The sequence below is a fragment of the Felis catus genome, chromosome C1, assembly GCF_018350175.1.
Source record: "Felis catus isolate Fca126 chromosome C1, F.catus_Fca126_mat1.0, whole genome shotgun sequence".
NCBI lineage: Eukaryota > Metazoa > Chordata > Mammalia > Carnivora > Felidae > Felis > Felis catus.
The window spans coordinates 20,398,141-20,421,098 of NC_058375.1; the positions used below are offsets into that span (position 1 = coordinate 20,398,141).

At 40.5% G+C, this 22,958-nt stretch overlaps 1 protein-coding gene across 5 annotated transcripts in view; it reads left to right on the plus strand.

The window, feature by feature from the left end:
- WDTC1 (WD and tetratricopeptide repeats 1) overlaps positions 1–22,958 on the plus strand; it is a 66,454-nt gene that overhangs the window by 28,368 nt on the left and 15,128 nt on the right. For 4 of the 5 annotated variants that reach the window (XM_045035363.1, XM_023258354.2, XM_023258359.2 and 1 more), the window contains 4 exons: positions 13,513–13,575; positions 17,605–17,651; positions 18,051–18,162; positions 20,872–21,059. In XM_045035363.1, the coding sequence (XP_044891298.1) occupies positions 13,513–13,575; positions 17,605–17,651; positions 18,051–18,162; positions 20,872–21,059 (410 nt within the window). The remainder of the gene's footprint in view (positions 1–13,512; positions 13,576–17,604; positions 17,652–18,050; positions 18,163–20,871; positions 21,060–22,958) is intronic. The other variant, XM_023258357.2, reaches the window with a different exon arrangement.

Here is a 22,958-nt window from a genome sequence, read left to right on the forward strand (position 1 = left end):
CTAGTTTGAGGTTGGAAGTGTATCTTTTTGTGAGTATCTCACACCTCCCCTTGGCCAAATAGTAATTGAAATGCCATTGTGAGTCATATGACCTTGAATAAGTCTCTTCTAGCACACATTTCTTCATCAATAAAATAATACACATATCCTGTTAGGTTTATGAGGAGGAGTAAACAAGTTAATTTATCTAAAGTACTTAGTACAATGCCTAGCATAATGTAAAGTCATGTTATATAGCCCTCAAATATTAGCTGATATTGTTGTTGTTATTTGTAGAAAGCTCTTAAAGTTTCCTGAGATGCCAATTTGATGGCATCTAACTTTTTTTTTTTAATTTTTTTTTTAACGTTTATTTATTTTTGAGACAGAGAGAGACAGAGCATGAACTGGGGAGGAGCAGAGAGAGAGGGAGACACAGAATCGGAAGCAGGCTCCAGGCTCTGGGCCATCAGCCCAGAGCCCGACGCGGGGCTCGAACTCACGGACCGTGAGATCGCGACCTGAGCTGAAGTCGGACACTCAACCGACTGAGCCACCCAGGCGCCCCGGCATCTAACTTTTTAAAACACTTGACAGTCATTTCCTTTCCTTGTTTTATTTCCCACCCACTGTCATATATGGACTGCACATTGGTTAACAGCAGTTTATTTTTAGCATTAAGAAGAGGGGATTATTGGAGACTGGAGATGGGATAAAAAAGGTAAAATCTCCTTTTTGTGGTTATTGATTATAATGTTTTCTTCTTTATTATCTGAGGAAGATTTTTTCCCCTGGATTTCCTAACTTGCTACTTTGTATGCTTTTGAAAAATGCAAAAGGAAATGCAAAAAAATACTTTTAGGACGTATAGCGCTGAACAGTTAGTGGGTGTTCACTAAAAACCTCTTGGTTTGATTGGCTTTTTAAATTTTCTGTAGTAAAATTCACTTTTTAAATCTTATCCCTGTTCACCCATACTATTTCTCTACCTTCCAGTTGAGTAACCTGGCTCTATTTTTATTTTTTGACTTTGTTGTTTGCATTGTGAGTTACTTGAAATTTCAGAGTTCAGCCACTCTGGTGTCTTGTTACCTTTCCTGTGTATGTAGAATTTATATCCACAGAGATGCCTATTGAAAAAGCATCCAAGGGGCGCCCTAAAGGTTCAACCACTTGAGTGTCTGACTCTTGATTTTGGCTCAGGTCACGATCCTAGGTCATGATGCTCAGCGTGGAGTCTGATCCCAAGGGCAATGGAGAACCATTGAATAGTTTTTACGGTGGGAGCAATGTGATCAGAATTAAGCTTTAAAGAAAATTATCTTGGCTTCAAAATTAATATTGCATAGGTCTAAATATACCAGACCAGTTAAGGGGCTGTGGCGGTGATTGAAGAAGATGTGATGGGTTACCTGAACCAAGATAATGGTAATTTGGATAGAGTGAAGTCAGTGAATTTGAAAGACATTTAAGAGATAAAATAAATAGAATTCTTGGTGACTTGATATGAAACGTTAGGAAAAGAGGAATCAAGAGTGAAGGTCAAATTTCTGCCTTAGGGAGCACTGGAAAAGGAATAGGTTTGAGGGGAAAGATAACAAGCTCAGTATGGAGGCTCTGGAGCTGTATGTTATGTGTTGTCTAGCACTTTCTGGATAGGTAGTTGGAATACTTGGGTCTGAGCTTAAGATAGAGGTACACACTGGAGGTGTTGATTTGGGAGCAGTGAGCAGTATAGAGATTGGAACAATGAAAGTGAGTTGTGATTGCCTTTGGGGAATGTGTAGAGCGGGAGGAAAGCCTAGGATAGAGCCATAAAGAAGACAAACATAAGGGCCATGTGAACAAAAAAGAATATGGAAAGGATACCAAGAAAGACAAGCTAGAAGAGTAGGAAGAGAAAACAGAGAGACGGTGATGCTACAGAACCCTGAAGAAGAAAGTTTCATTGAGGAGGAAGTGGTCAGCACCATCAAATACTACCAGGGGCCAAGTAAGGTAAGGATTAAGAAGTGTCCATTGATTTAGGTCAGGGAAGCTACATTGATTTAGGGCAAGGGTAACCTTGGCAAGCACCATTTTTGTGGTGTGTGGTATAGATAATAGGAATTACTGGAAGTGAGGAAGTGAAAATACTGAGTATAGACTACTCTTTCATTCTTCTCTGTGAAGGGGAAGAGAAATGGAAGGCATAGCTCAACATGGATTTGGCGTCAAGGAAGTACTTTTCTAGATTAGAGAAATTTGGGCATGTATAATTCCAAGGGAAAGGAATCAGTAGAGAAAGGGAAAGTTGAAGATACAGGAGAATATAATCCAGGGTTGGGGTTTTGTCAGATGAATGTTGCAAGAGAATGATTTTAGTAATGAGTCATGAATTCTTAAGGGAATAGGAAGGCAAGTAAAGACATAAAGGCAGCATGTGAAGAGAGAATAGAGGGAATGACTAGACGTGGAGGATTTGTTGATGATGAAGAATGAGTGAAACGTGACTTGAGATATATATGTATATATTCTCTCTTTTCACTTACCAATATATCTTGGAAATCACTTGTATAAGTTCATAGAGTCCTTTTCATAGGTGCATAGACCTCTTATTACGACTCTATTATGTAGATGAACCAATATTTATTCAATGAATTTCCCATGTATGGACTCCTATAGTTGTTCTTAATTGTTCATAATTACAGTGATACCATAATGAATAACCTTGGGTACATGTATTGCTGGAAATGTATCTTTAGGGTAAAATCCTAGAGGTTTGAGTGCTAACCAAAAGGTAAATATATATGAGGTTTTGTTAGATATTGCCAAATTTCCCTCCATGAGTGTTGCACCATTTTGCCTTCCCAGTAGCAATACATGAAAGTGCCTGTTTCTCCACAACTCAGCAATGGACTGTGTGGTTAAGCTTTTGAATTTTACCATTCTAACAGATTAAAAATGGTATCTCAATACAGTTTTAAGTCACATTTCTCTTATGAGAGAAATTGAATATCTTTTCCATATGTTTAAGGGATATTTTTATTTATTTATTTATTTTTATATATGATATTTATTGACAAATTGGTTTCCATACAACACCCAGTGCTCATCCCAAAAGGTGCCCTCCTCAATACCCATCACCCACCCTCTCCTCCCTCCCACCCCCCATCAACCCTCAGTTTGTTCTCAGTTTTTAACAGTCTCTTATGCTTTGGCTCTCTCCCACTCTAACCTTTTTTTTTTTTTTTCTTCCCCTCCCCCATGGGTTCCTGTTAAGTTTCTCAGGATCCACATAAGAGTGAAACCATATGGTATCTGTCTCTCTCTGTATGGCTTATTTCACTTAGCATCACACTCTCCAGTTCCATCCACGTTGCTACAAAAGGCCATATTTCATTTTTTCTCATTGCCACGTAATATTCCATTGTGTATATAAACCACAATTTCTTTATCCATTCATCAGTTGATGGACATTTAGGCTCTTTCCATAATTTGGCTATTGTTGAGAGTGCTGCTATGAAAATTGGGGTACAAGTGGCCCTATGCATCAGTACTCCTGTATCCCTTGGATAAATTCCTAGCAGTGCTATTGCTGGGTCATAGGGTAGGTCTATTTTTAATTTTCTGAGGAACCTCCACACTGCTTTCCAGAGCGGCTGCACCAATTTGCATTCCCACCAACAGTGCAAGAGGGTTCCCGTTTCTCCACATCCTCTCCAGCATCTATAGTCTCCTGATTTGTTCATTTTGGCCACTCTGACTGGCGTGAGGTGATACCTGAGTGTGGTTTTGATTTGTATTTCCCTGATAAGGAGCGACGCTGAACATCTTCTCATGTGCCTGTTGGCCATCTGGATGTCTTCTTTAGAGAAGTGTCTATTCATGTTTTCTGCCCATTTCTTCACTGGGTTATTTGTTTTTTGGGTGTGGAGTTTGGTGAGCTCTTTATAGATTTTGGATACTAGCCCTTTGTCCGATATGTCATTTGCGAATATCTTTTCCCATTCCGTTGGTTGCCTTTTAGTTTTGTTGGTTGTTTCCTTTGCTGTGCAGAAGCTTTTTATCTTCATAAGGTCCCAGTAATTCACTTTTGCTTTTAATTCCCTTGCCTTTGGGGATGTGTCGAGTAAGAGATTGCTACGGCTGAGGTCAGAGGGGTCTTTTCCTGCTTTCTCCTCTAAGGTTTTGATGGTTTCCTGTCTCACATTTAGGTCCTTTATCCATTTTGAGTTTATTTTTGTGAAAGGTGTGAGAAAGTGGTCTAGTTTCAACCTTCTGCATGTTGCTGTCCAGTTCTCCCAGCACCATTTGTTAAAGAGGCTGTCTTTTTTCCATTGGATGTTCTTTCCTGCTTTGTCAAAGATGAGTTGGCCATACGTTTGTGGGTCTAGTTCTGGGGTTTCTATTCTATTCCATTGGTCTATGTGTCTGTTTTTGTGCCAAAGGGATATTTTAATACAATTTTTGCCAATTTTGGTTTAACGAAGAGTTTATATGGGTACCTGCATATTTTTGCAAACACAAGCCCAGATGGGTAAGTAGAAACTAATGAAACCTCTAGGGAGTGGAAGATATAGGGTAGAGAGGTAGAGAAAAGGGAGTAACCTTTTTCTGGATGTTTTTGTAGAGTTTTTTACTTTTAGAACCATGTTGAGGTTTTGCACATTCAAAAAAGTAAAATAAAATCAACAAAGTTGGGGAGAAGGATGCCAACTAATCCAAGTAATTTTTGAACACAGTACTTTGTATTCTTTGACCATATGTATTTTAAAGACAAACTTTAAAGAAATCTTGATTGAACTCTAGATAGTAGATTTGTCATTTGCAGTGGTATCGCTGTAGCAATTACATAACTATTTTGTATTGGAGAATTGGGCAAATGAGTAAATATATCAGTTTTGTTGAGATAAATATATTAATGTTAATAATAAATATAATATTGATATAATAGATATTTGAGTGTTGTTCCCTTCTCAATGTGGGAGAAGGGAGATTCAGATATGTAATATGGAAAGGCAAAGAATAGCTCTGAGGTATTCGATTGGAATTAGTAGTATCAGTATGATCTCATGGTTTAACAAATACATATATATTCATGTATATTTATACATTATTTCCAACTCTGTCTTTGATAGGGTCCAGAAGTAATAATACCTCAATGGCTATAAGTTACTGGTTTCTCAAATAGCATTCCCCAGTAAAAAGAACCAGGAGTCCTTGAAAAAATAACTGATTCCAGCTCTGGGACAAGGAGTGTACAAGATGAGCCTACAACATCTTAAAGCAGAAGATAAACAAAAAGTAAAAAAATATATGAAAAATGAAAGAAACGTACTATTAAGGACACAGAACCTAGCTCAAAAGACATGCTACTGGCCAAATCTGTGACAATTTGAACATCAGGATGAATAGTGGCAATAATGAATGAAAACCCACTGAGTAAAAAATATCTGAGTTGGGGGGCTTAGTAGGTTGAGTGTCTGACTCTTGATTTCAGCTCAAATCATGATCCCAGGGTCATGGGATTGAGCTCTGTGTCAGGCTCCACATTGAGTGTGAGATCCTGTCTCTCTCCCTCTGTCCGTCTCCCCTAGTCATGCTCTCTCTCTCTCTTAAAAAAAAAAAAAAATCTGAGTTTACACTAGTGAGAGAGAGAGAGAGAGAGAGAGAAGAAAGAGGGGGGGAAGAGAGACAGAGAAAAGCCCTTTATTCCAGTAGATTGCCAGTTCCTAAATGAAGAAATGATAGAGCTGGACAAATTGCCATTTTATAACCATCATACCACGTCATCCTAGTAATTAATTCAGGCAAGAATAATCAGTGAATGAAACTATTGAGTGGAAATGTGAATGGAGGACATTTATTTGCACAATGGAAAAGCATTCCCTCACAGATAACAAAAGGAAAATAGTAACATTATAGTGGAAAAACTTGTCAGATACCACCTTAAACAAGACAAATTGTACACATATGTCACCTAATAGTGTACACTGAGGAAGATACAAGATTACTTAGGTAGTATTTCTGTCAAAATGCATTACTTAAATCTAATCATGAGAAAATAATCAGACAAATCCAAACTGTGAAACATTTCTCCAGAATAGCTTCTATCTTCTTTAAAAATGTCAATGTCATAAAAAACAAGGACTGAGGAACTGTTCCAGATTAAAAGAGACCAGGGGTGCCTGGGTGGCTCAGTTGGTTAAGCGTCCAACTTCACCTCAGGTCATGATCTCATAGCTCATGAGTTCAAGCCCTGCATCGGGCTCTGTGCTGACAGCTTGGAGCCGGGAGCCTGCTTCAGATTCTGTGTCTCCCTCTTTCTCTCTCTGCCTCCCCCGCTCATGCTCTGTCTCTGTCTCTCAAAGATAAATAAACATTAAATTTTTTTTTCAATAAAATAAAAAAATAAAAGAGACCAAAAAGAAGCTGACCACTGTGTCATACCAGTGTTTGATCCTGGATTGGATCCTGGATCAGGAAAATCAAAGAGACATTATTGGAGACTTGGTGAAATTTTAATATGGACTATATACTAAATTATAGTATTATATCATTGTCAATTTTCTCAATTTTGATAGATGTGCTCTGGTGAAATAAAAGAATGATCTTCTTCTTAGAAATACATACTGAAGTAGTTAAGTGTGTAAGGGACCCTGAAGTCTGCAACTTTTTCTCGAATGGTTCAGGAAAAAATTTGTGTGTATGTGTGTGTTCATGTTTGTGTGTGTAGAGAAAGAGGAGAGGAAGGGAGAGGGAGTAAGCAAATATGGCAATATTAGCAATTAATGAATTAGGGGACAGGTATATATGCTTGTTTTTGTCCTATTCTTGTACCTTTTTTATGTTTGAAATTGTTTCAAAATAGAAAGTTAAAAATGTTCATTGAGAAAATACAAAGAACTGATGTGTTGGCAGCAACTGAGTAAGATAGGCAGAAAATAAGTTGAGATTAGAGGATTTAAATTTAATATTAACTAGGATTAATTCTAAGATGTTCTGCTATATATTTCCCTTGGACATCTTTGCTAACTCATCTTGTCTTAATGATTTTTAATGTCATAACTAGACAGGAGCCAAATATCCTGGGATTTCAGTTTATAGCCTGCAGGCCTCACTTTTGGGGGGCCACTTTCATTTTTGGTTGCATCACCAGGATCTTCTAAGGCCACTTTAAAGTTTTGGTGTTTTGGGTTTTTTTTAAGTTCTATTTATTTATTTTGAGAGAGAGAAAGAGAGCACGAGCAGGGAAGAGCAGAGAGAGAGGGAGAGAATCCCAAGCAGGTTCCACACTGTCAGCACAGAGCCGGACGTGGGGCCCAAACCCATGAACTGCGAGATGATGACCTGAGCCAAGATCAAGAGCCAGATGCTTTAACTGACTGAGCCACCCAGGCACCCCCCACCTTAAAGTTTTGAACACACTTTGATCCATTCTATTTCTTTTACTTGTGGGTTTTCTTGGCAATTGTGGAACATTGTTCCACACGTGGTAGACAGAGGGAGAGGAAAGGATTCTCACTTTACAAATAAGGGGAGTAAAATTGAGCATTTCCAAGGTCACAAAAGTGGTAGAAATAAGATTAATGAGATTTATGTCAGGCCTGTCTGGCCCCACAGTTCATAATTCTTTCTACCTCAGTCTTGTGTCTCCTTACTTACTTTTTTATTTTAAATGTGTGTGTTTTTTTTTTGTTTTTTTTTTGTTTTTTTAGAGAGAGCGCAAGCAGGGAAGGGGGGGAGGGGGGGGACAGAGGATCTGAAGCAGGCTCCGCACTGACACCAGCAAGCCTGATGGGGGCTCAAACTCACAAACCGCAAGATCATGACCTGAGCCAAAGTCGGACGCTCAGCCACCTGAGCCACCCAGGTGCCTCATGTGTCTACTTTTTTAAAAGGGCTTAGCAGCACCTGGCTGGCTTAGTTGGTAGAATGTGTGACTCTTGATCACAGCGTCGTGAGGTTAAGCCCCATGGTGGGGATATAGCTTACTTTAAAAAGATAGGTAGATGATAGATAGATAGATAGATAGATAGATAGATAGATAGATAGATAGATAGAAAGAAAGAAGATAGATAGATTTAACAAATAGTTCTTGGCTTGGTGGATTTATTTTCTTGCTTTATTAATTTTCTTAATATTTTCCTTAAATAAGTTACAAACATGTATCTCACCTTCATGGTCTGGCTTGATTGCTTTTCTGTTTCTGTTTTGTTTCTTACATAATTTGAGCATAAATTCACTAGAAACAAATCATATCAAATTAGATTGTTTTTTTTTTAATATAGTTAGGAGACCAGGGAAGTTTCATAACATAACCTTATTCTAAGAAAGACTTGTTAGAGTTTTTTTACAGTGTTGTCTTTGAGAAGTAAGTTGTATGCCAACTTTATTAGTTACCCACAAAGAAAAAGATGGAAGTAAGACCTGACTTTGGGAGAGATTTCAAGGAATATCTTTTATTACTTTTAACGTTTATTTAGTTTGGAGAGAGAGCACGCACATGAGCTGGGGAGGGGCAGGGAGAGGGAGACAGAGGATCCGAAGCAGGGTCTACACTGTCAGTGCACAGCCCAATGCAGGGCTTGAACTCACAAACCATGAGATCATGACCTGAGCCCAAGTCAGATGCTTAACTGAGCCACCCAGGCACCCTCAAAGAATATACTTTAGATCAGGGGTTAGCAAATTATGGCCTGTGGGCCAAATGCAGCTTGCCGCTAGTTTGTAGGCTTGTTTTTAGTTTATTATTTATTCTATCGAAGGTTACAGTTCATTGAGGTTTTTTTTCTTTTAGTATATTCGCAAAGTTGTGCAACTATTGGGGTACCCAGGTGGCTCAGTCAGTTAAGCGTCAGACTCTTGACTTTAGCTCAAGTCACAATCTCATGGGTTCATGGGATAGAGTCCCGCGTTGGGCTTTGTGCTGACAGCATGGATCCTGCTTGGCATTCTCTCTTTCTCCCTCTCTCTCTGCCCCTTGTCTGTGCACTCTCTCTCTCTCAAAAATAAGTAAATAGAAACTTTTTTAAAAAGTTGTGCAACTATCACCACTATAAAATTCAAGACATTTTTATCACACCCAAAGGAAACCTTTTACCCATATTAGCAGTTATTCCACATCCCTGGCAGCCATCAGTCTACTTTCTGCGTCTGTGGATTTTCTTATTCTGGACATCTTACAAAAATGGAATCATACAATATATGGCTTTTGTGTATGTGGCTTCTTTCACTTAACATGATGTTTTCAAGATTCCTCCATGTTGTGGCATGAATCAGGACTTCATTCCTTTTTATGGCCAAATAACCTTCCATTATATGGACATACCACATTTTGTTTATGCATTCGTAGTTGGTAGACATTTTGGTTGTTTCCACTTTTTGTCTATTATGAATAATGCTGCTGTGAACATTTGTGTACAAGATTTTGTGTGGGTGTACATTTTTAGTTTTCTCATGGATCATACGGTTTTTGTTTATTTTTATGTTTAATTGTTTGAGGAACTATCAAACTCTCAAAGTGGCAGCATCATTTTACATTCCCAGCAGAAATGTGTGAGGATTCTGGTTTCTTCATATCCTCACCAAAACTTACCCGTCTTTTTTGTAATAACCATCCTATTGGATGTAATGTGGTATTTCATTGTGGTTTGATTTGCATTTCCCTAATGACTAATGATTTTGAACATCTTTTCATGTGCTTATTGGCCATTTGAATATTTTATTTGGAGAAATGTCTATTCAGATCCTTTGCCCATTTCTTAATTGAATTTTTTTTGTCTTTTTATTGTTGAGCTGTAAAAATTCTTTATATATCCTGGATACTGGACCCTTATCAGATACGTGATTTAAAATGTTTTCTCCCATTTGGGGGTTGTCTTTTCACTTTTTTGATAGTGACTTTGACACACAAAAGTTTTTAATTTTAATGAAGCCCAAATTATTTTTTTCCCTTTTATCACTTGTGCTTTTGGTGTCATGTTTAAGAAACCATTAGTCATCATTTACAGCGCACACACACACACACACACACACACACACGGAAGAAAAGAAATAATTGCTTAATCCAGAGTCACAAAGATTTATACCCATGTTTCCTTCTAAGAGTTTCATACTTTTAGATCTCATATGTAGGTCCTTGATCCATTTTGAGTTATTTTTTGTATATGATGTGATGTAGGGGTCCAACTTCATTCTTTTGCATGTGGATGTGCAAGCTGGTATCCTCAAAAATCCTTTAAGCTTGTTCCTAAAGCCTGATGCTCCTATCTTCTAGGTTTTGGGGTATTTCTCTCCTTTATTATGGTAGATCTTTGTCTCATGTTGCCATGGACATGGACCTGTTTTTCCCTTCTCTCTCAGTACCCTATATGTAATGGGTATTGAATAAATGAATTTTCTGTTTGGTCATAGTTTAGGGTAGCAACTTAATAGCTGCAGAAATAAACCCTTTTGGAAAAGTAAGTAGATAGGAGAGAATCCAGTTGTTCAAGGTGTGTACCCATGTGAGTATCCTAGCTGTGTGGGAGGGGTCTTTGAAAGTAGCATCTGGAAGGTACACACACAGATTGGTGAGAGAATATACCTGAGGACTAGTTCCAGGGATGGGAGCCAGCATTTACCCAAGTGTGCGTGCATGTATTATACCACGTGATTTTCACAATGATCTTGTCAGGTTTACATTATCATCATCCCCATCTCCAAATAAAAACTCAGAGGTTCTGGGAATCTTAAGTGACTACCCATATACCTAGGAAGAGGTCAAGCCAGAGTTGAACCCAGACAACTCTTTCACTTTACAATTCTGATTCTCACTAACCAGTCTCAGTTTCTTGTAAAAAGTAAATTTAGACAAAAGGCTCCCTAGTCCTTTTGGCTATACCAGTATACACACTGATTTGCAGACTTCCTAGCTCTTTGCTTCTCTCTCTTTTTTTTTATTATTCCCATGTATGGTGGGTCCCATTTTTTTCCCTCTAGAACTGAATGACTAGAATGACTTTTATTATTTTTCCCCTGTGGATCCCACATCTTGATAGATTGCTGTCTACTAACTTGTATTTATTAATAATGTTTTCCATTTAAGTACACTTTGCCACACCACGACTGCTCATCAGGCTCCTAAGTAGCATGGGCTATATCTAGCATTACAACACAGATTTTATATATTTCCAGCCAAATGCAAAAAATAAAAATAAAAAACATGACATTATGCCTACTCTGGGCTGACCAGTCACCTGTAAATGTTCTTTTCCCACTGGAATTTTAAAATACATCAACTCACCAAATTTGGAACTAACCTAAATGTACAACACTAAGGTAGAGGTGAGTACAGTTTAACTTTTGGAGGAATATTCTATAGCCATTTGAAGTGATGCTTATGAGGAGTTTATAATAACATGGGGAAACGCTAATGTTATATATTTAGTGTAGAGGAAGAGAAAACAAAACTCATCAGCTCTGTGAGGACAGGAAACGCATCTGTCTGACTCAGTTATGTCTCTCTGAGCCCGGTATAATACTGGCAGGCACATAGCAAGCATTTAAGTTTTAGGAGAGAAAGTTTAGAATTTAAAAAGGCAGTCTAACATCATGGTTAACAGCCGAGTTCTGGAATCTGTCAGACATGGGTTCATCGTTTGGCTACACTATTTATACAATATGGGGTCGGGTATTAACCTTTTCCTCCTCTGAAAAATGAGAATAGTAATGATGTTTACATCATAAGACAGTTGTAAAAATTAAAATTATATATGAAGGGCACAATAGTGTCCCTGGTACATGGTGAGATAGTGCTCAGTATATATCAGCTGCTACTATTGCTATTATTATTATTACCTTTTTTCTCTCTTTATTGATGTATGCTTTACACAAAAATAAAGTGCATAGGTCTCAAGTATTGAGTTAAATGAGTTTGACACTTGTGTAACAACCATCTGTAACGAGTTAGAAAATACCATCACTGGAGCACCTGGGTGGCTCTGCTCAGTCAGTTGAGAGTCCAACTTTGGCTCAGGTCATGATCTCACAGTTCATGGGTTCTAGCCCCATATCGAGCTCTGTGCTGACAGCTCTGTCTCTCTGTCTCTCTCTCTTAAATATAAATAAACATTTTTTTAAATTATATTAAAAAAAAAAAAGAAAGTACCATCATGGTAGAAAGTTCTCACAGTACTCTTTCCAGTCAACCCTCCTACCTCAGAACAACCACCTTGTGGCTTTTGTCTTCAAAGATTAGTTTTGCTTATTCTGAGGCTTACTGTAAATGGAATTAGATAGTATATTTTTGTATGTGTTTGGCTTCTCTTGCTTAGCATAATGGTTTTTGAGTTTCATCCATGTTGTTGCATGTATCTGCGGTCCGTTCCTTTTTATTGCTGAGTAGTACTCCATTGTGTGGATAGACTACATTTTATTTATCCATTTTCCTGTTGATGACCATTTGGGTTATTTCCAGTTTGGAGCCTTTGTTTTTTAAATTTTGAGATTTTTTTTAAAAAATAATAACATCTTTTTTTTCTTTTTAAGTAATTTAAGTAATCTCTACACTCAATGTGGGGTTTGAACTCACATCTCTGAGATCAAGAGTCACATGCTCTACTGACAGAGCCAGCCAGCTGCCTCTGGAGCTTTCAAAACTAAGGCATCTATGGATATTCTTATGTCAGTCTTTATGTGGACAAATGTTTTAATTTCTTTCAAGTGATTACCTAGGAATGGAATTGCTAGGTCATAGGGTAAATATAAGCTTAACTTTACATGAAACTGCCAGTCTTTAAGGTGATGGTAGCAATGAGATTTTTTTTTTTTTTAATTTTAGAAAGAGCACAAGCAGTGGGGAGGGGCAGAGGGAGAATGCAGGAGAATCCCAAGCAGGCTCCACACTTCAGAGCGGAGCCTGACACGAGGCTTGATCCCACGAACCTGGGATCATGACTTGAGCCAACATCAAGAGTCAGACACTCAACTGACTGAGCCACGCGGGTGCCCCGAGATCTCTTCTTAATACAGGCAGTAATAAACATGGTATCTGAGGTAGTCCAGCATAGAGAAATACTTTGGAGTTATATTGACCTGGGTTCCCATCTGGGCTTTGGTATTTATAATTTGTGCAACCCTGGGTAAGTTATCTCTGAGACTTGGTCTTACCTGTGGAAAGGGAGTAATAATGAGATTGTGTATACTACTAACTAGCATTCTACCTAGTAGTGGCATACCAAGGTGGGGACTGCAATGCAGGCTATAAGGGGTACATAGTTTGTAAAGAATTTTAAAGCAGTAATAAAACCCACTAAAAGTCCATTTGCTTTTTATCATCATTATGCACCTAAAATTCTGAGCAGTGTCAGTGATAAAATACTTCTTCCTGCCTCCTCCTCCTCCTCCTCTTATACACCATGCTACTCAGCAAATTATAGGGACTTACAACAAATAGTAATTGTAATCAATATTTAACGAAGTTAAGCAGGATCTAAAAGGTTGGAACTTAAGTGAGATTTAAAAGTTTTATTACAGGTTCTATCTCTGTGCACTTTCTGTTTCCTCTAGGTCCCCAGTGTGCAAAGCTTACTAAACAGCAGTATTTCCAAGGGTCCAGGGAGGCACACAAAGGTCTGTTCCTCTCTAGGAGTCATCTCTAAACATCCTTGCTCCCAGTTTCTTAAAAGTTTAAGGTTTTCTCTCTTCATTTTTTACCCACTTTTTAATTCTGATAGATCATAGGCATATTTCCTTCCATTGTATTTTACAATGTAATTATAGATTGTGGCCCAGTATCTAAGCCAATCTTAGTTATCAAGGCCAAAGTAACCCCCCCTTACTCTCATCCCTATTAAGTAGCTTCCCAAACATGTGTTCTAACTTATAAAGCTCTTTATTAATATTTTTTGTCAATAGTTACTTTGTATTTTTGTTAGAATCTGGTTTGAGCTTTTTCTCTATACTCTCTTCAACTTACCTACCTCTAAACTAGCTTCTACCATGTGAAAATTAGTCATAAGTATCATATTTGTCTACTGTGGCGTCTGTCTTCCATACTTTGGATGGATTACTGATTTGTGGACAAGACAATAATTCTAGAAGCATTCATCCATTTTCTCAGACAATACGTAAGAGCTCAGGCTCTCAAGTTAAAATCCTGCTTCATGTCACCACTGTTAGCGGTGCCACACTTGGCAGGTCCAATATGTGCGGGGTTTTGTTTATTTTTACACACTAAGCAATTCTCCAACACCTAATGGGTGCCCTACAATTTAACTCAATTCTGACACTATCAATCTGGAGACAGCATTACATTGTACAGGCTAAGGGTTTAGTCCTATGACTGCCGTGCCACCCCCTACACCCCCCACTTCAGACACCAATCACAAGTCCATGTTGTCACCTGTGCTTGTGACCAACCATCTGTAGATTGGAGGGTCCAACAACCTCTTCCTTGGATTTGATTAATTTGCTAGAATGGTTCACAGAACTCAAACATATTTTACTTACTAGACTACCCATTTATTCTAAAAGAATATAGTTCAGGAACAGCCCAGATAGAAGAGATACCTAAATCTCTATGTAGGAAGGGGCACAGAGCTTCCATGCCCTCTTGGAGTGTACTGCTCTCACCCAAATCTCCACATGTTTCCTAATGCATAAGCTCTCTGAACCTCTTCTTTTGGGTTTTTGTGGAGGCTTCAATAGATAGGCACAATTGACTAAATCATTGGCTATTGGTGAACTATTCAACCTCCAGCCCCTTTCCCCTCCCCAGAGGTCAGGAGGGTGGGACTGAAAGTTCTAACCCTCCAGTCATATGGTTGGTTCCTTTAGCAACTTGACCCCATCCTTAGGCGCTTTCCAAAAATCACTTCATTAACATAAACTCAGGTGTTGTTGAAAGGGGTTTGTTACGGATATCAAGACATCTTTTTCACCCTTATCACTTAGGAAATTCCAAGGTCTTTAGGGGTTCAGATATGGGAAGAAGACCAATTACATATTTCTTATTATAAATTACAGTATCACAGCAGGTTACCGAATCTCTCTCAGTGCTGTCTTTCTTATATGTGAAATGAGTAGTGATACCTGTTTCTTAAACAAGACAACAGATATAGAGTGCTGGATTAGTGTCCTATTGCTGCCATAACAAGTTACCACAGATTTAATGGCTCAAAACGACACAAATTTATTATCTCACAGTTCTGTGGATCAGAAGTCTGACCTGGGTTTCACCAAGCTAAAAGCAAGATCTGGACAGGGCTGTGTTCCTCCTGGAGGCTGTAGGGTAGAATTCGTTTCTTTGCAATTCCCAACTTCTAGAGGCTGCCGCATTTCTTGACCCGTAATCCCCTTCTTCCATCTTCAAAGCCAGCAATTACAAGACAAATCCCTTTCACACCTACATCTCTATAGTTCTCTGCAGCCAGGAAAGGTTCTGTGATTTTAAGAACTTACATGATCATAATGGGGCCACCTGGATAATCTAGAATACTCTCCCTGTCTCAAGGACCTTAACCTTAATCACATCTGCAAAGTCTCCTTGGCCACCAAACATCACATATTCATAGGTTGCAGAGGATCAGGACACAGACCTCTGGGGGCCATTTTTCTGGCTACCACAAGTACTTAGCACTGTGTCCAGCCCTTTGTAAGCTCTCAGTAAGTGGCAATCATTCAAAGCTCTTGGTATTGCAAGGGAGATTGCAAGCTATAGATGTGACACCCCCGCCCTCACCACCACCACCCCCTCACCACCACCACCCCGGCCCAGGCACAAGTAATTTACATCCTGGTGAGAAAATGAAAGAGCTGAGGACAGAAATGATTCTGACCCTAAAAGAGTGATCAGAGCCATGTGTGGGGTTTCAACCAAGTGCCATGGGAGAGTGAGAGGCTCAGGTCAACAAGTAGTCTGACAAGTCTGAACAGAGTGAATGCACGTTAAGTGCAGAACCTGGAAAGAAATGTGGTTCAACCTAGCTAAGAATCTTTATAGGACAAAGGGTAAGAGGGAAGGAGAAGGCAGAGGAAAAGCCGTTCTAACTAGACAGTTGGGGAATTAGATTTGTTCATATCTCTCGATTCTTCCCACTAGTCTCACTGGACTCATTTGTTCATTCAGGCAACTGATATATGCTGGGCTCTGTATCTGACCTTGAGGATGCAGTGAATATAAGACACAAAGCCTGCTTTCTCGGGGCTCAGTCTGGTGAAGCAGACTACCATGTCAACACAGAGTCATAATCCAGTGTGACAGTAGGAGCCCACAGGAAGGGTATGCCTCCTTCCCAAATTTATAGGATAGGAAAAGCACCTTGAAGAAAGTGCCTATAAACTGAGACCTGAAGAATGAGTTGGGAGTTTATCAGCATGTTTTGGGCCACAAGTAACAGCCCAAGTCAAATGACCTTAAACAGTAAAGAACTGATTGTCTCGCTTAACTGGAAGTCCATAAGTAGAGTAGGCATTAGTATTGGTCACTCCTCTGTGTATTGACCTCACTCTCAGGCTGGCTTCCCTTGTGGTGGCAATTCCAAGTGTCACATTGGTATACCCAAAATCTGAAAGAGGAAAGGTATCTCTTTCATAGACTGTCTCCTGAGAATGAGAAAACTCCTTTTCAGGAAGCCTCCCAGCCACTGTGCCCCCTGCATCTGATTGGGGTCACAGGCTTATTTCTGAGCCAATCCCTGTGCCCAAGTAAATGCCACGTCCAGTTTGGCTTATGCCTAAGTTCCTAAACCTATCAGTGTGTCAAGGACAATGGATTTACACTTGCTGAAACCCATGGTCTAATTTGGAACATAGAGATAAATAAATGAAAATCTAGGTATCATTAGGAATGAAGGAGGGTGAAAGAACAGAAACCAGTATATAGGAATGCCTAGTGACTTGTTCTTTCCTTCCCCCATGTAAGACTTGGTTCTGCCACTTTATAGCTTCTGCTTTTCATGGATTCTGTTTCCTCATAGCTCTAGCTTTACCATGGTTTCTCTCTGTGTATGCTTTCAACCTCAGTGTCTATTGATAACTGCCTCACTCTCTCCATGTTTCTCATTTCACATCCCCAAGCTCAAGCCTCTGGCCCAGTTAACCTTACTATTACCAGGCTCTACCTACTTGAAGTAAGCTCCAGAAGATCGGGGACTGTGTTTTGTATACTGCTGTATCCCCAGTGTCCGAACGGCACCTGGTATGCAATGGGTGCTTGATAAATTAAGTATATGCCAAATGAATGAAAGATCAACTTTCTAGTTAATTGGCTTCCTTTGGGTTAGATATTCTCTGGGCAAATTTTCTGTGGCTGAGGGGATGTCCCTTGAAGGGACAGTGGTAGGAGCAGAAATTTGTTTGGATCTCACTTCTACTACTTACTTTCATCTGAACTTCAGTTTACTTTTCTGCAAAATAGGATCAATGAAACCTGCCCTTTAGGGCTCAGTTGTTCAGTATCAAGTGAGATCATAATATGAAAGTACTTTATATATTGTAAGATACCAGGCAGTTGAATTCAATTCTGGTCACTCACATGCACCTGGAAAACACTGATGATGGAAAGGCTGGTTCACCTGTTCAGTTCCACTTCTCAGTATTGAGTTCCCCAAGAGAACCTCTAACTGGCTGTCTTCTTGTCCCTTTCCATTTACTCCCCAGGGTCACTCAGGGTGTGTCAACTGTCTGGAGTGGAACGAGAAAGGAGAGTGAGTATGAACTAGAGTACCGAAGAGGGTGCTGGAGAGGGGAGTGGAGAGGCTGGGAGAGGGGACTTTCCTCCTTCTTGGTAGATCTAGGGAAAAGAGACTACTGCTCGTTTCTGTGCAGTGAAGTTTAGTCCACCACTATCAACGCACTGTTGAACAATAAATTGGATGACCATCCAAACCCTGTGTTTTTGATAATCTAATGTGTTTAAGGAATAATGAGAAATCTTTAGGACAAAGTAGAAGAGAATCAACTGATGTTTACAGGATATGCTTGAATTCTGTGACATCTCCTGTTCCTCACGCTCTGTGTGGCCTCACTCCCTATCAGTGGGGAACGTGGGGTTTGGGGGGGCGGGGCCGGAAGGGGAGAGGTAGAACCCCTTATTCTGCTTGCAGCTTGCTGGCCTCTGGTTCCGATGACCAGCACACAATTGTGTGGGACCCGCTGCACCACAAGAAGCTGCTCTCCATGCACACAGGACACACTGCAAATATCTTCTCTGTCAAGGTGAGCAGGATAAGGCACAGAGCAAGTGAAAGGCATGCATGACTGGTCTGCGTGCATGGTTGTATCTGCACATATGTGTTCCATGTACTCCCTGGGGTCGCAGACACCTTTGTGATCTTAGTATCTGATGGTGATTCCTGAAACCCCATCTCTTTTCCGTGTTCTGCTTCCTCACTTATAGCATCTAGGCCAGCTCTAGATGAAATGATGTTTATATTTATTTGAGTGGTGATGGTGGGTGGTATGGTTCCAACCATGAACTTAGATAGCAGGGAGACCTGTGTTTGACTCCCTGATCTGCCTCTTGGAAGCTGTGTGACCTAGGCAAGTCACTTGACCTCTCTGAACCTCTTTACTCATCTGTAAATAGGAAGTAGCTTAGGAAAATCCCCTGGACCCATGAATAAATGAGTAAATAAATCATTTAATTTTAAAAGGGAAGCAGCAATCCACAGGCTTGATATTATAGTTCAATAAGATGATTTGTAAAAGGGCACCTGGCCACAGGTGTTTTAGCTGTTCTGTGTTTGAGCTGCTGATTTGTTGGTGGAAGGGAGTTGAGCTGAGGAGAGGTGGGAAGGGGACTTACAAGTGTCTTCAGGCCTCTGAAGTCCTCGAAATGGAAGTGACATGAAACTTTATGCCTTCTGGTCCCAGGCAACACACTTGGCATTAGTGGCTCTGAGTCCATAGAAGCAAATGTGGACCTCATGAAGTAAAGAACTGTGTAATGCTTAGAGCAATTTGGAGAAGGTAGAATAGGCCCTTTGAGACTATAGCAAGTGTCCTAGCACTGAGGTACTCTCGACACTGGGAACTTTATTTGCCAGGTTGAAGTTTGGAGGAAATGACCTTTAAGGACCTTTCCAGCCCTGTAATTCTATAATGGATGTACGTGAGAGTGAGACTGTCCTTTAGAAAGCCTCACTAATCTAAGAAATATTTTCCTAATTAATATCAAGAAGAATTACAAGATACATGAAGAAGGTAGATTTGAGAGCCAAGAACCTACTTACTTCCCTAAACCCTGTCTCCTTCCCAAGCTCTGATTTTCACCTCCTGCTCCAGGGACCAATCCTAGATGATCTTCTGCAATTTTAGAGACAGAACAATGCCTCTTCACCTCTTGCATGGCAAACAGATGGTTTCTGCCCCATGAAAAGTGTTAGGTCCAATCTGAATCTTTGGGGTGGGATCTGGGAAAGGGACCTAAGCCATCACTTTGGCATTATAGAGCACAAAATGTTGAGTTCAGAAACCAGAATTTGACAATGGTCTTGTAACTTCCTAATAGTATGATTTGGGGCAAGACATTTACATTTACAGACCCTCAGCCTCCTCTTGTGTGAAAGTGTAGAAAAGGATTCTTCTCTCTTCAGATAGTAACATTCCACAGATATTTATTTAGCCCTCAAGCTCCCCCTGGTGGCAACTACAGAGTGTGGTGAGTGTGGCAGTAGCCCTCAAGGGCTCGCCTATTTATTACTGTTGTGCATGAAGTATATTCTGTCTTCAGACAGGATTAAAGACTGCTGGTTGCCCCTAAAAATGATCAAATTTCATTTGTTTCATCTAGCCCTTGTCCTGGTGATCCAATAGAGAATGGTATGTAGAAAGTGAATTATTGCTCTTTTGTGAACATTTAAGTCCAGTAGGACTTGAGCTGTTTAAATGCGGAATAATGCCCCACCCCCAGCACCCATTCAGCCTTGTTGTGGATTGGGAGAAACTTTTCAATTAAGAAAAAAGGTAATTAAATCTTTTGAACTCAAGAAAGAGAAAAAGTCAACTAAATATTTTTCTTCCTCAAAGCTAGGTGATAGAATGACATGCTTTTAAAAATTACTGTTCAAAACTATGTTTATGGCTGTTTTCTTCTTACCATATGTCATCTGGAATATTTTCTGAATTTCGTCAGAATGGTGGGATTCTCATTCTTTATGATAACTGTAGGGAGATGTTTCTTCCTGATGCTCAGCCCTTCCCCAAGGGTCAACATTTGAGCCATTTCTAGTATTTGCTATTATGAAGAGTGCTGCTCTGAGCATTTCTGCACAGGTCTCTTTTTTCTAATAAAATTATTTCTCAGAAGTGGAAGTTTGGGGTCAAAAGATAGAAGCAGTTTTTACTTTGTTACCTATTGCCAGAGTGTTCTCCAGAAATATTTGAACCAATTTAAAATACTACTTTCTCCTTAAAACACTGGAAGTCCTTTTCACCTTAAGACTAATATATTAGGTAATCCTCAGGCTATCAAACAGTCCTCATGAGGCAGTATGCATTTGGGAGTCAGACTTGAGTTTGAACACAATCCTGCTGAACCTCAATTTTTATTTTAAGTATCAATAAGATAAGATACCTACCCAGATGGCAGCCAGATGGTAAATGCTTAGTAAATGGTAGCAACTATGATTATCATCCACTCAACCCTTATCTGGGGAAGAATCAGAGGAAGATTTCTTAGGTAGTCCGGTTTGGCACAAGTCAGGACCACTCCGGCAAAGTAAAGGCGTATGTCCCAACTTTGACCTTTAGGCCTATGGGCTGATGCTTGAGATCCAAAGTTTTCTTAGTGGACTGCCTTGGATGAGTTCATTTCCTGCCTGATATGGAGAAGGAAAGAGGGTGCTAACATCCATGCTAGTCTTCTTCCGTGGCCAACCCTACCCCCACTGCCTGCCAATCTCTTCTTCAATCTCTCTGGAGCAGTTCCTGCCTCATGCTGGGGACCGCATCTTAATCACGGGGGCAGCCGACTCCAAAGTGCATGTCCACGACCTGACGGTAAAGGAAACAATCCACATGTTTGGAGACCACACAAACCGGGTGAAACGCATCGCCACAGCACCCATGTGGCCCAACACATTCTGGAGTGCTGCTGAAGATGGGCTTATCCGGTAAGGGCCTGAGGCATCAAGTGGGGTCTGCGCCTCCCCTGCTCCCACTGCATGTTGGCTCCCCCGCCCCATCTTCCCATACTGCTTCCTTCCACAGGCCTGGCTCCTTCCCTCCAGCAGAGTTCCAGCCTCATTTGTCTGCCCAGGGCACTTGTCTCGGACATACAGCTAGGAACATTTGTTTGTCTGCTCTCGGCTTCCCCACTCTTTACCTTCTCTGACTATCCTGTCCAAAGTAGACCCCCCCCCATCATTCTGTCTCAGCACCCTAATTGTATCCTCTGTAACTGTAATCACCCTCTGTAGTTCTTTTATTTTATTTTCTTCTTGGTTTACCTTTTTGTCTGTGTCACTCACTGAATAGTGAACTGTCAGAGCACCTCCATCTCTACCTTGTTCCTAGTTGTGTCCCTAGAACCCAGCACAGTGCCCAGTACATAGTGGTGCTTGATACATTTCTCTCGAACAATTGATCAGTGGGCATATGTGTGGGAAGGGAATAGTCAGTCAGAAATGGGAAAGCGGACTTTCCCCTTCTCCGTTGGCCTGGATTGTCATATCTTTGCTCTAGTTTTCTTCATCCTAAAATGGTCTCATTGCTCTTTAACTCCTTTCTTCAGAGGTGACCTTATCTCCCCAACCTGCTTTAATGCCTCCTTTGAGATCTTATAGGATTCGCTCTTCCCTGTTACAAAGGAGGAGAGATGTCTAAGTCATGCACGAACTATAAAACAGCAGTTAGAAGCAGGGCACTGATGTCAGACAGACCTGGAATCAAGTCCTACCTCTGTCACTCAGTGTTTGGGGCAAGTAACTTTACCCCTGAACTTTAGTTTCTTCACCTGTAAAATGAGAATTATCATAATATCTCCCTTGTTGGCCTGAGCCTCAAAATGAGATAGTGCCTGTGAAACCTTGGATGGTACTTGGAAGACAGAAAGCACTTGGTCAGTGACAGGTAAAACTCTGTGTTACTCTTATTGACCTTACCTAACCAGACTGTGCCAGGGCAGCAGGTAGAGGCCAAGCATGTAGGTAGGATTGGAGCCTAAGCAGTTAGACACAGGCACAGTCAGGGAAGGTGTTCTAGCAGAGGGTGAGCATAAGCTGGGCCTTCCAGGATAGACAGGATTTGGATGGGCAAGGAAAAGCAGAGTGGACTCTCCAGCTTGAACAGTTTGTGAAGGCAGGGGTAAATGTGCCACATGGGGGATAGAGAGTTCTGTCTGTCATCGTAAGTGAGGCAGTTAGAAAACTGAGGAACAAGTTTAGTGGCAGTCAGGTCTTGGGAACCAGACTGAGGAGTTTGGTAAAAGTAAATTAACAGTAAGCTCATGCTAAAAATATTGAGGAATTTGTGCAGGTTTTTGAGCAGGAGACTGATGGAACAAAGACAGTATTCTAGGAAGAGCAGTCTGGTGAGGACGGCTTAGAAAGGTGAGGCAGACAGGGTGGAGATCATTGCCGATATCTGGGCAAGAAGTGGGTGACCACATGGGGACACCCTCCTCATTCTCTGTGCCTGTGGAGTGGCAGCACAACAGTCCCCCAGACTGCTTCGAGGGGTGTGCTACTGCCAGGGATGTCTGCAATGACATTTACTACCTGAGTGGGACTCAGGCTTGTCTTGGCGCTTAGTGTTTCTAGATAACTCTTGACGACCTGTAGATTCTCTTTTATATCACCTCCGTACTTCTGTCTCCTGCAAGAAATTAGATTAACAAGTTGGAGTTAAGGAGCAAAGCCAAGTGGTTAAAGGCTGTCTTTCCAGTTCCGCACTATTCCAGCTTCACACTGGAAGCTGTGTCACCCCAGACAGGTTCTTTACTTGCCTTTAGCCTCAGCGTTCTAACGATACCTGGGGCTGGTGTGAGGATTTAGTTAGATAATCCATGTACA